Genomic DNA, 14,304 nt, shown 5'->3' with positions numbered 1-14,304 from the left:
AAAAAAAAAAAAATCAATCAATCAATCAATCAATCAAGGATTTTCTCTCTCAGTTAGCGTTCAGTGGCCCGTCAGTGAAAGTTTAATTTGGCTGATGATACTGAGAGCATCACTGCGGCCCTCCATCTTCCAGGCCCAGACACGAAACAGGACCCGGAGGACTTACTAGCAGAGCTCTATTGTTGTGAGTGGGAGTGCTGCTGCTGCGATACCAACAAAAACCTATCTTTTTGTTTTACATAACACTGCCTGGTATTCAGCTTTACTCACTCATTTCCCAGGTGTAAAATTCCCTTGCTGTACCTTCCACCACTTGCATAGCAAAATACAACATTCATTACTTTTTGCTTGGACAAGGAGTTCGGGTTTCAGAAAGAGAGAAAAGTTGTGTGATTGATTTTGAATGCCGTTTGGATGGATGACTGTTCCTGAATATGATATTAAATGAAAACACAGCATACATTATCAATACATTCTCCTATGTGCTGCTGTCCGCTGCAGATGCTGATTAAAATGTGACGCACATGTTAAGATAATTATCAGACCGCATCAAACATCTATCTCTGTGCTTTGCAAGTCACACGGCAAACTCCCACTTCCTGCAATTACAATCCACCAGCGGTCATTTTTCATTCGCTGAGTTAATCAAAACCCCAACTGGAACATGGTCCACTGCTAATACCCGCAAGGAGTGATGCAATTCCACAGGCAAGAGGTCTTAATGAACGGAGAAATATGCAAATGCAGCTGTAATTTCATTTGAACGTGACTCTTCTCTTTGGTGGCTGTTGATGGTGTGAGCAGAATAAAACTAGTTGGTTGTATGCTGTGTGTGTGTGTGTGTGTGTGTGTGTGTGTGTGTGTGAGTGTGTGTGTGTGTGTGTGAGTGATATAGTTAAGAGTACGTGAGTCCAATCACATATACATGCAAATTCAAGGCCATGCATGTTGATTTTCAGGTTCGAGCATGTACTTCAGTGCAAGTGATACTGCATATAATCAGGGTTGTGCTGGATTTTGTTTTCTTGGCCTTGTTGGAATTATGCTTTTATTTATGCTATTACTTTTTTCCATCTAATTATGACTGTTTCATTCCTCCTGATCACCAGAATTCATAATTATCTTAATATATCTTACTCTTTTCTTTTTTTTTGGGATCAATATCAGACACAAAAACTCTGAAAACCAGACAATTCAAAAGAGAAATTAGTATTATCAGCTCTTGAGGGAGGGATTAGCTCAACACCACTGTGTTTAAGCAAAAATAATGTTTAAAATTACCTTACTGATTGAAAACAGTGAATAAACAAAGTATGTGTATGTATGCATTTACCGTGCTTCAGCGTCGTCCAGAGAGCAGTTGCACATGTAACCATGAGCCTTGGGTACACACACCCTGCCGTGGGCACATGGCTGGGAGGCGCACGGGTTGTCGGGCAGCTCGCAGTTGGCGCCGTGGAAGAGTCCTGCACACCTGCAGCGCGGCTCTACAGAGCAAATAAAACACATCCAAATGTCTGAGACAAGTGCGACTGATCAAAGCCACGGCAAGTCTCCCTTACAGGCAGCAAAAAAAATCAAAGCAAAGGTCAACATGATCTAACCAGAGAACACAAGTGTGTGCTTGATATTTAAAGGGAAAAATCAACCCTAAAATACTTCAGCACTGCTTAACAGCAATGCTTCTGTTGTTTTTCTTCCTCCTGCTCATAACTGGTCAAACAGTTCAGAAGCTACAAAAGAGTTACAAATAGTTTCAATGATGTAAAACATCAACATCATGTTTTGCCATTTTGCATTATCATTCAACAACCACACAAGGAGAAAACCATCAGAGAAGAAGAAACAGACCAATTTCTTCATCCATAGGAGGAGGAAAAACAATGTAACAATCATCAAATTGACAAGATCTGCTGCATTAAGAAAAAAAACATTATTTTATATTACAGGATGATTCTATCAGTTCTGCTTAATAACTTAAAAACATTTTGGTGACGATTTGGAAAGAAACGAGTTACTAACAGCTTTATCACTGATATCGTGCCCGCCTGAGGGATCCTTCTGCTTATTTGCTTTCATTGTATTACAGTCATTTGGAAGATGCTTTTGTCCAGAGAGACTTACACTGACAATTGGTTCAGTGTCTTGTTCAAGGGCACTCTGACGTGTAAGGCCTGAGAACTGAACCACCAACGTTATACTGTGTGAAAATCTCTGAAATGAGTCACTTTAGTAGTAACCTGTAATCTGTTTGTTTTTTATAACAAAATACTTTAAGCCCGATATTTGCTTATCACCGATCTATATGTATTGGTGTATTGTGTGTGCTGATGTGTCAGGAAACTGCAGTACAAAAATGGCAAAGATATTACCTTAAACAAATTCAAGGGATGGTGATCAAAAGTAGTTGCTTAGTTTCTGGTCCAGGTGTCTTGGGTCTTATGATAATAGGTGGACCTATATTTCCTAGGTTTGCGATTGGGGATTTTATAGACAGCTGATGTTATCTGGGTTCCAGGGTTCTTACAATCTTACCAATGTAGTGTTTGACATATTTGTTGCCCGTGATGTCATACACCACTCCCATTTTCCTCTTAAACACAGACAGGAGTCATGTTGTCCTACCATATATGTCAATTTATGTTACGCGTCTCGTGTATGTTACATTAGGGACGACCGTTTGCTGGTTGAAGGGTTTTTGTTTTTTTTACATATCTTTTTGTGGTGTTTCTTTATTAACTTGACATTACAAGCCAAGACCTAAAAAACCCAAAACTGGTATAAGAAGAAGATTACAAGTTAAATCTCACTGTTTTCATCTGCTCTGTGTTTTCCTTTTACTTCACATCTATTTTTACTCTCTTTGGGGGCAACCTAAATTGAAGCCTTTGTAAAAGAGAACAGGAACAACTTTATATTCTGCAAAAAAAAAAAAGGAAACATCCACAGCCCAGATCATTTTTGCTACATGTCTGCTTAAATTTCCTTGACCGGGAGGAATCTTTTGGGAAATAATATTTATTTGTTGTTCAGCATCGCACCCCAGAATTTGTGCCCGAAGCTTGACTGAAATGTGATTTGACATGGTGATGAATAAAGTCCTGAGAAACGTAATACCTGGCAGGAACCTTCTGCCCATGAAGCAACAGTGGACATTTTCTTATTGTACTACAGGAGAATAAGGACTTATGTAGTTCAGTGACCCATCAGGCACACCTATATTAAAGAAACGGGCTGGTTTTTGATAACAGCTTTGGGATTCCTTTGTTTACACTGTTCTTCTAAAGCACAGAGATCTGTATCTCCTCCGGCTTTATGTTTGGTTTCATATCCACCTTCCTGGAAAACAACTGAGTTCCACAGTCTCACAGAGACTCATGAGAATAATATTAATTTAAAGCTCCTGCTCTTTTATCTGTAAAATTGCAGGTGTGCTTATCAGCTGCAATTCTGAGTAAATACCAAGTCAAGCTGCCAGACATTTTCTTTTGTGACACATAATGAAAAAAAAAATAAATAAATAAATTGTAACTGCAAGCCTTCCTGATACCAATCTTTTAACGTTTGTGTTTTACCAAGAACTGATGTTTTTTGACCAATTGGTGGTAACCTAAAACGGCAATAAGCATGTATATAACATGAAGGGCCAAGGGTGGGATAAGATTTTCAGGTCAAACTTTCATGGCAGAGTTGTGGTTCGTCTCTGAATAACAGCATGGACTGCAGCCTGAAGAACTTTTCACGGAGCCAGTTCTGTGAGCCGTAAAATTAACATATATTGTGCGAGGCAGCTACTGCACTTTACTATTTCTTCCTTGTTTAATAATAACCTGAATATTATTTACAGGGGTGTACCTGACAGGATGTTTTCAAGAATAAATTATTATGTGTTATTCTATATTTTTGTTATTATTTTTGTTTGTCTCAGCACTTTCTGACTACCCTACTCTGTCAGTGGCTGTCAGCCCCATGCCCATTTCTTCCTACTTAAGACATAAATCATTAAAAAGAGCTCACAAACATATTCTATTTTTTTTAAAGTATCAGTAGCAAATGTAAGTAAAAAAAAAAGACAAACAAATTTCACATTTCATTATTTGTGCACTCACCTCCGATAGCGTCCTCCTCACACACCCCTCCGTTCTGACACGGGTTGTTGTCACAGGCTCCTGCCCTGCTGCAGCACTGGTACACCCCAAACACCCTCCTGCTCCCCGACCCTTTCCACTCCGCGATGTCCCCCACTCTGATTGGCTCCCCATTGAACTCTAGGCCCTCAAGGCAGCCAATGAAACTACGCGGTTGCCCATGGACCTCTGGAGCAGAGTCCTGAGCGAGCGAAGCGAAGAGCAAAGCACCATGAGAGCGCATCATCCGGCATGGCTCAGTTAGGATGGTGGAGGTTGGATGCTGCTCGTCAAGGGTCAGCCTCAGTGTGGTGGAGTTGACCTCCAGCAGGATACTGTGCCACCGGCCGTCTGATACTGGATCAGATCTGATGACTAATGAACCAGGGGGTGTTCTTCCACAACTGTAGCTGAAGTGCAGCTCTCCACTGGTCAGCTGAGGACAGAAAACAAGTCAGTCACCAAAGGGTTAACTATGGACATATTCTTTAACACAACAAGATAAGAAAAAAACGTTTTTATAGAGGTCCCCATTCATGTTATGGTTTAATGAATGAATTTAACCCTATACCATGAAAGCAATGACTGTATATAAAGATGGATGATATGACAGCTCCCCAGAAGTGAAGCCAAAACATCTCAATTTCCACCTGGTGGCTGGCTGTAGCATAGATCATAAACCCAGATGGGACTTGGGAAAAAACAAACTAGAAAATCAAAGGAAACGTCAAATTATTTTTTCCCAAGGATGGTTTCTGTCATTTTAGGTACTTCTTCTCATGCTGGTATATGTTCAAGTGCTCATTTTCCTGATAAGTTTGGTTTCAGTTACTCCCATTGCGACTGCATATGTACTGGGCCATGGTTTTTGTGGTGTGCCACTGGCACCACCACAACTGTAACTTTAATTTAAGTCAATTTTTTAATAAAATATATTTTTTATATATATTACCTGAGAATACATTTCTCAGGTAATATTGTTTTGTACTGTCATTTTGAATCATAAAATATAAGTGCTTATCACGGATATTGTTTTTATGTATTTATTCACAGTGATATTGACTTGTGTATGGATGTTTACCTTCAGGGTAACAGAGCTGAAACCTTTTTGATTTACAAATAACCAAGTGAAAAATCTTTCTTTTCAAAGACCCAAACTATTCAGATATTAATGTTTTACATTTTCAAATATCCGGTGCGTTAAACACATCCCTATTTGTCATCTTCTGTTTGCAATCAGTTGACATGAGTAACAAGCATTTTAGACATTGTTATTTTATGGTTTCGAATCATGTTCAATTGTAGCATTTTTCTGGTAGTGTTCAGTGTCGGTATTATTACTCCCCCAGAGGCATTGATTTGGTGGTTTACAGGTCAGAAGATGTCTAGACGTCTAGTTGAAATGGGGCTAAATAGTGTTGAAACTGAAAGGGTTTTTTAGATGTTTGGGTTACATAATTGTTTTTTAAATGAGCACATTTAACTGGTAGATAGGTCTTACTTTGTGTTGAAATACTGATATTTAGCTGTTGCTGAAACAATGTTTAGAAGTAGCCAGGTTTTGAGGTAAATCACCAACTCAGGGCTTCTGTTATTTGTGTTGTACTGGTCTTAACATAAAATCTCATTAGTACTGGGAGATAAAATCTGGTCAGTTTTTATGAACCAAAATGAAAAATGCATAAGCTTTTGAGTAAAAGTTAAACAACAGATTCAAATAATAAACTCAAAACACCAAATATAATCAATTCCAGCAACTACAGTAACTTGTTGAAGTAATTTTTTACATTCAGCCTGCAGAGACTGTGGGCATTAAGAAGATAATCATGGCTGTGTTTTTGTTGACAAGTCTTTTGTGTTACAAATAAAATCTGTTGTTAGCTTCCCATGTCGCTGATGTTCCCTGTGTGCAACACCACGCAGTGCACACAGTGAGTCACACACATTTATTCAGCATTTCATCAACGTCAGCAGAAGCTCCTTAACATTTCTGCCCGCTCAGCGTTCTCACAAACTAACAAGGCAGCAGCTTTTTCCTGTACCTTTTATCTATTCATGTTTTCTTTATGTAACTGAAGACTCCTTATATCTTCCCTATTAAATATATAGATCGAGTGTGTGTTTTGCAAATTGCAAAGCATCACCCCATTGGACACCTAAGGATGTGATGCATTATTGATAGAGATCTGCTTGGCTACTGCTTCTTTAATTGGCTGCAGGATGATGAGTTTTTTGCCTCTTTGTTTTGTTTTCTTTATTATCTTTTCTGATGTTACACATGATCAGGCTGCTCAGCATTCAGGCCGTTATCTGAGCAATGCTGGTTTGCTCTCTGTCCCTGCAAGAGGTTTCTCTCTGATTCTCTGCGGGGGAGGGGGGGGTCATTTTGGAGGGACAGACCTGCAAAATTCTTCTCATGGATCAATGACAGCACACAGGGAAAGGGGAGGGAGATGAGGGCTGTTCTGGCTTATCATGGGAAGATGCTGAAGCGCTGGCACAAGAACAAGTGAAAACCCTGAGCCATCTGAGGTGCTGGTCGCTTGTCTTTTAATCTATTTTACATGACTTAGTGTGACTTCTGGTGTGATTTATGCTGGATATTTGACGATAGATAGCGTACTTTGGCGCACCAAGGATTTCACAGTATCAGCACAGCTGATGTTGCATGGTCACAGTGTCAAGTCAAACTCCACAGGGACTGGAGCTCCACAGCATTAGTGCTTCATGATTCCATAAATCACCAACACAACTGCTGCGAGCTTCCTGCAGGGAGCTTTAATGCTGCTGGGCAAAGTTCAATATGCAACAACGGCTGCTACACTGATGTACTCTGCTTGCATGTGATGTATGTGCACACACAAACAAAGGTATTACACTGAGTGAATGAAGGAGCCAGCACCTCTGTAGTGATTAAAGCTTCACTGAGCAGCTCACTTGGTTTGTGGTTGTACATAATAAAACTGGGTAACATGGGAATAGCATCGGTGTTTATGGCTACATTTACATGCTCATTACTATAAAATTGAAATAAGGCTGAGTGCATGTCTGCATTCACTGTTTCATTAACGGAGATGGGAAGTCATTCAGTCCAGTAGAGGGTAACTGATGGACAGGAACAGACGCCTTCTGGTAGACTAGTTCTGGTGGACCATTTATCAAGGGTCTGAGACGGATGGTGTCATTTGCTGTACAGATTGTGAAGCCTCTTGTGATAAATCTGTGATTTGTTATATTGGCTAGATAAATAAAACTGACTTAACTAAATAAAAAGGACAGTTGAGGCTGATAGGTATGTCCTTAGTATTGCAGGTATTTGGTCATCCTGAGGTGTACATGAATGCCGACCAAATTTCAAGGCAATCCAAATGTTAGAGAGATATTTCACTTAACACCACAAATATCAACCTCATGGTAGTGGCAGAGGAAAAGTCAGAGGACCACCAATGTCAGAGGGATGCATCCTCTGGGGACCATGAATGTCTGAACCAAACTGCATGGCAATCCATCACATATTTCAGTCTGGAACAAAGTGGTGGACCAACGGACTGACAGAGAGACTGAATGACACACAGTGTCATCCACAGAGCCACGCTGCTGGCAAGGTTAAAGCTCATTTCTAAGGTTCACTAATGAAAGGCCATGTGTTTTACTCTCTTGACTTCTAATATGAATATAAATATAAATATAAATATAAATATAAAATGTGTCCTGGAGCAAGGCAATGAACTCCTTCCTGTTCATTCGTGGGAAGATAAAAGCCTGAATCGACATGAAAGTCAATCACTTTGTGTTACTGCAGCAAGCATGAGGGCTGAGTGTTGGTCCACCGATTCCACACCAGCGTGTATCCAAGTCTTTGTTCATTGTCGAGTCTGCAAACTGCTCTGCTGTCAGGTCTGAACTGTCACTCTTCATCAAGGATGGTGTTTTCCCTCCACTGACAAGTCACCTTTACTTCTTTTTCTCTGTCTGTCACAGTGGGTTTTCATTCAAGCAGCCACCATCTTTGTTTCAAATATGACTTCAAGTGAGATGTGTGCAGAAATAAAATTACCAGCAGCAAATAGGTTTGAACTTATAGTTGTATTTTTTTTTCCTTTCTCAAAGATGTGGCTGTTGATGGAGAATACTAATGTGATATTGTGGTTATATGAAAAGCCACAGAGATGCGGTAGCTCCTGTCCCAAGGGGAAAGAGTGCGCAAATAGCGCCTTGTATCTCCAGGAAGTTTTTCTGAAGTCATCACAAAAACCAGGCGAGGGACTTCTCAGATGACCACGCATAGAAATTCTTTTTGAAGCCATTTCTCCTCACAATAAATCAGGCAGGGACCCATTCTTGCATGTGCAAGCTGAGATCCAAAACCCAGGAGGAAGAACCTTGGGAAAGACTGAATGCTGCTTTTGAAGTTTTCCAAGAATCAAGATGATTGAATATTCCAACCGAGTGCACACGGATGTCACACAAATGAGCAGAGCCCACAAGGGGAAGCATCACGCAGCATTGAAGGCCATATCAAGCCTTTTTTTTTGTTATCTGTTTAGAGAATTATTCATGTCTCTCAAAGAATACAACAATTCATTATTCTCTTTTAACGTGTCCCTTTAATATGGCACAGCAGAGATGAATCTTTCTTTCCCTTGACAATTCCAAAAAAGCATGTCAATAAATCTTGGAAGACAGCAAGTTTTTCATTACAGCTCCTGCAGAAGTCTTGCTGGTTCCCTCTTTGCGCATTTTGAGGGAAATATGCAACATGCTACGTTAATAGCCAACAGCAGTCGTCACTACTTGAGTTAAAAAGGCATTAGTGAGCTGATTAGACTGGAAAAGTGGGGAATAATAAACCAGATATTGCAGGCCAAAGTATCCAATGTGGAACTTTTGTGAGTGCGCAGGACGGGAGTTTACCGCCAGCTCTGATATTCAGTCAGGCATCCAGCACATGAACACGTGAAGCAATCTGCCATGCAGAGATAAAGGAGAGGCATGCAGGATATGCTAAAACACGTGATCATCTGCAGGATTTGGGAAAACAGAAGCTGCAGGGTTTAAAAAAAAAATACTAACAACAAACTCTCTCACTCTCACGTCGACTTTTCTTATCAGCAGTGAACGTGAAGACGCCCAGCTGCTATTTCACGGTGAAGAAGGGCACACTGTCTTGAATGTCAGCGTTGCCACAATAGATCAAATTTAAATCAGGTTGATTTATTTGCCAACTTTTCAGGGAGTCAACAGGTGCTGTGTGATTCTGCCAGTGTTGACCATATACACAAGAGTGTCATGCTATTCTGGGATCTGCGCTTGCAGTAAACACAGAAAAGGACAAACAGATTAGACGCAATGTAAGACCATATCAAATAATTCAAAAAGCATGACACCTGTACTGATAACATGACAGCTGGCACCAAGTAGCAAATAAAATATTGACATTTGAGATGGTATCAGTTAGCACAGCTGAAGTAGAGCATCCAATAGTATCATGAATCTGAGCTGGAAACATTTTATATTGAAAAGCGTCACTCATTGTTGCTGTTCCCTACTGAGAACCCCCCATAGATTTAATCAGCAGCTCTCAGATTTTATCGCTCTGACGGTAAATTAGTGTCAAACAACATTACACTAACAGTGTCTGAAAATTATGAAGAGATTTAATCTCTCTGCAGTAGCAATACTCAAAGAGCAAAATAAATCAGCTGCCCGCTCAGAGGAGAACACAATAAATACTTACACTTCCTGCAAATGAATGAAAATAATCATTTTCGTGTTCCTGTAGTTGTAATTGAATTGTTCCCTGTGCTCTGCAATTTCTTGTCATTTCATCGTCCTGAGCTGTTGTGACATTTCCAACTAACACACAATGAGGAGAGCAATTCCTCTCACATGAACACAAAACACTGACGTATATGTTTTGTTTACTGGTTTGTCCTTGGACCAGTTTTAAATGAATGCTGCAGTGCTGCTGAGAGCCAACACATACTGCTACAAGTGAACTGCCACTAGCAATACCACTGAATGAGCTTAAAAACTATAAATTTCATTTGAGGTTTTATGCTTCACAGCTAACTTGATATCCTCCAGCACACCTGTCTTTCTCCACTGGGACCTAATGACTTTTAAATCATTTCAGTAATTGTGTTTTATCTTTGTGTAACATTGTATTCAAAAAACAAATGTGTAATTCTTGGAAATGAGGCAGCTGTTCTCTGCTGCTGCAGGTACATTATGTAATGTGAACAAGCCATAAAACTTTACTTTAACCTCCACTGTCTGGCATTTATAATTAGTAATGAAACATTTTCTAATACATCATGATGCAGTGATGAGCAGATATCAGGACATTTAATTTTTTCTATAATGTAAAGCATTTCTAAAGAATTATAGCTTCTCCTATGAAGACATTTTATATTATTACAACTGTGTTATATTGTGATTCATTGTTTCTGTTTATGGATGTTTTACGGCAACAGTTCAAGTTGTTGACAACTACATTAATGAACACTTAAACTGTATTAAAATATGTTTTAAACTGTTTATTAAATGTGTATTTACTTGTTAAAAAAGCTCAATGAGGAGGTTAAAATAAACTGTTGCGGTCCCAGTGTGTTCTAGGGACAAACTACAGCAGAACAGCTGTTGGATGAAAGAGTACTAATAACACTCTGTTACAGGCTGAAGTCTGGGAACAAACACAATAAAGCAGCATCTGTTTGTTAAGGAAACCATGAGAACAGTACATCTGCCACAAACGGTTCAAGAGAAATCCTGTTTTCTGTCCTTAAGAAACGCAGCCTCGGAGAGAGAAATACCTGTAAGAGCCCCCAGTCGTTGGTGCTGTTGGTGGACACGATGAGGCCCTGCTCCTGGAAAGTCTTGAACCTCAGTGACAGTTTGAAATTCTGGTTATCCTCGTCCATCCTGTGAAGGTACTTCAGGTAGGACTTCCCATCAAACCTCACTGCCGACTCTGAAACACAGAAACAACAACTGTGAGCAGACACACCTACCTCACAATGTACATTACAGGAGTTGTAGACAAAAAACTAAAAAGTCACACTAAACTGTGCTCGTCTTACCTGTATGAGTTTCTTCTCTGCTGGTTTGTATATTTTAACACAACTCTTTATACTACAATACACTGTATTCAAATGCATAATTGGCCTTGCTCTCTGCAGATATAATCTGCCAATTAAAAAATATTAAAGGAGACATGACCCCCTCCTTTAGCAACAAACTAACAGTGGAGCTCAAACACACAGAACAACATCCTCTTTCAGTCAAAGACTCGTAGATATGATATGATGATGTTTTCATTCAATGTTCACATACACACTCACACATACAGTACACCTACACATCTATAAGTTGTTTGACAACTTGACAAATGTGACAGCTGAATCTGCAGATGAAACACGCTGCTGACAGAAACGACTACGAAGACAGAAAATAAAAAAACATGTTTTTCTAATTTTTGTTTGATCTTTTTAACTGGAAAATCGCTAAAAGCTGAAAAACTACATTCACAAAGACAAAAAAGTAAAATTAAAAACAACAACAAAGTAATCAGTGAAGGGTCTGGAACAAGTTTAAGCATCAAGCGTAGAAACATGGGGAGGAAGGACTGAATGAAGGATGGGTGAATTCATGAATGGACGGATCAGTGATGACTCCAACAGCAAAGGGAGCGTATTAGTCTTCAGACAAAACTTCGCCTATGATTTTTTTTGTGGTTCTAGGATGAAACTTTAATGATGCCTGTGGGAAGGTTCAGTATCAACATGTTCCCAAAGTCTGCTGGTGAAAAACAACTTTTTGGGGGGGGGGGGGATTTGAATCCACACCGCTCTCTGAAGAAAACACACCAGTTTGGTTAAAGTTTGTTGGTGTCTTAAAGATCAAAACACATAAAACAGAGAAAGGCAGCAGGTCCTCGAAACTGAGAGGCTGGAACCAGAGAATCTTTGGTATTTGTGTGTAACAAATGACTCAACTGATCATCACATACTGCGCCGTGCTGTTTTGTCCTCATGAATAACACAATAGCTGGCCATTTACAACAATATGTGAAAAGTCATGCCAGGGTAAGTGGGTACTTTTAGACCTATTTTTTAAAAGTGACTTGAATACAAACTGTATATTGATTATTCAGTGAATTTATTCAGGTATACAAATCAATTATCTATTAATTTCTTCTCATTGTTGGCTCTTTTCCTCCTCCAATGAAAATCCTGCTTTTATTCTTGTTATCATGTCCATATGGTGTTTTTTTTTTTTATATATACAATACAAGACATATCATGAGCAAATTAAGCAGCCCACACCATGACTGAGTATTTCCACCTTGGAACTGCAGTGAACCAATGACTGAATGTCTGTTGTTCTTGTCAGTTCTGCTCCTCACACGCCATCGTCTTATCCCCAAGCCTCAGAAACTCTTAAATCCAAAGCAGTACAGTCTCTGATACAGTCAAAATATTGTTGTGATATCGGTTCAGAAGATGTTCTAGAGGAAAAGGACTCCAAACAAGCTGATACTAAGTATCTCTGGGAGAAAACCTAGCTGACTTTTATTTTGTTCTTGCAGCACTAATCCTCACTCTCAGGAATGCCAACTCAAATCACTGAAGACAATCTGACGAGGTGGCGCCACTGATCAGCGGTTCAGATGTGCTGTCAGCTGTAATCGAAGACAATGGTGGGCCCACATTTACATCTCAGATGTTCTCTTTCTTAAATTAAATCTGGGGGATTTACTCCACCAGTTTCAACTGGTATGAAGACGAAGGCTCTTTGATCTCAGGCAGCAACAGATATCGTCATCGAGTTGCCTGAAAAGTGTATTGCACTCTGCTAAAAAGGGATGATTGTTTTTTCTTCTGTTCCAGGCTGCTACATCACCAGATGACATTTACTCACCTCATCCCTTCAGCCCTTTACTAAAAGAAATGACCGACCTTTAAGTTGCTCTGTGCATTGGAACTATATAGTTACCACTTCTTTTTGCTCCAGTAGTCATTGATCCTACGCTGTAGTTTAAAAAAAAGTACAAAGCACCAGACAAAATAAACCATCACAGAAACCAAACCTCTCAAAAAGCATCTCGTTTCAACTCAAGATTACAAAGGGGGGTTGCAAAATTGCACACCGTGTGACAGATCCATATTCCATGTTAATTCCACGCTATCAGTTAAGTATACTCAAACAATCAGTTTGCACACTCAAATCGGTTGACTTTTCAGTGTGCTGTTAACAAACACACACTACTGTCATGGAGGAGCTACTCACAGCAGCTGCAAAAAAAAGGGTAAAATAAATTTGCAGATGGTGATGGGACAGCTCCGGAAATCTTAGAAAAAAAAAAGTTTACTCTTTGGAAAAACACTTTTAACAACAAAGATAATTATACTACAACAAATAGTGTGTATATGTATGTACTGTGGTAATGGGACAGAGACTTTCAAAAGATGTGATCTTACGGCAGAAGAGCATTGATGGATAAAAAAATCATTTAAATTACAATCTGGACAAGCCCAGTCATTTTATAGAGCTTCAGTAGTAACTATGCAAATCCTGGTTTGTTTGCATTAATACAGCACGGTTACTTCCAAGGTACAACATTGCATTTTTCGCCGTATTTCCTTCTATTATTTTGTCCGATTATTGCTGTTCTGTCTATTATTATTTATAATGCATATGCTTTTTCCTTTAATTTACTGTACATCTCCTAATATAACGCTGTACTTATATGAAGATATTAAAAAAAAAAAAAAGAAGATTTTTCCATCATGATGGAACAAAGAAAAGGTGAAAATGGAGGTGGAAGTAAACCTGGCTTCACCTAAGTTCTCGTCAGTTATGCTTTCAAGTGGTATTACGTTGAATAACTTCATCCACACTTAGATGAGATGTCAGGCACGCGCACACACACGCATGCACGCACACACACGTACCATTACATGGACATACGCTCTCCCAGGTGTGTTGGGGGGTGATGTAACCAGCTCTGGCGGTGGTGAAATGGCCCAGTCTCTCTCCCGTCAGCTGGACTGCGTTCCTGCAGCCTCGTGGCGGACAGCTGGTACCCAGACACCCGTTGTGGCTCACCCTGAGGATGCTCAGGCCCAGAGAGTCCTCGATGTCTGATATAATACCTACATCAAAGGGAACATTT

The 14,304-nt window shown here is 39.7% G+C and overlaps 1 protein-coding gene across 2 annotated transcripts in view; it reads right to left on the bottom strand.

Annotated features, from left to right (window-relative positions):
- Positions 1-14,304, bottom strand: part of fat2 (FAT atypical cadherin 2) — a 91,671-nt gene that overhangs the window by 12,491 nt on the left and 64,876 nt on the right. For both annotated transcript variants that reach the window (XM_023398141.2, XM_087171709.1), the window contains exons 21-24: positions 14,084-14,284; positions 10,943-11,100; positions 4,110-4,563; positions 1,334-1,487 (exon numbers count right to left, since the gene is read on the bottom strand). In XM_023398141.2, the coding sequence (XP_023253909.2) occupies positions 1,334-1,487; positions 4,110-4,563; positions 10,943-11,100; positions 14,084-14,284 (967 nt within the window). The remainder of the gene's footprint in view (positions 1-1,333; positions 1,488-4,109; positions 4,564-10,942; positions 11,101-14,083; positions 14,285-14,304) is intronic.

This window comes from Seriola lalandi, unplaced genomic scaffold (genome assembly GCF_002814215.2).
Source record: "Seriola lalandi dorsalis isolate HSWRI2012SDOR001 ecotype SW California unplaced genomic scaffold, Sedor1 jcf7180002054972, whole genome shotgun sequence".
In the NCBI taxonomy this organism is placed as follows: Eukaryota; Metazoa; Chordata; class Actinopteri; order Carangiformes; family Carangidae; genus Seriola; species Seriola lalandi.
The sequence above is the reverse complement of the archived record's forward strand: the minus strand, read 5'-3'. Positions and strand labels throughout refer to the sequence as shown.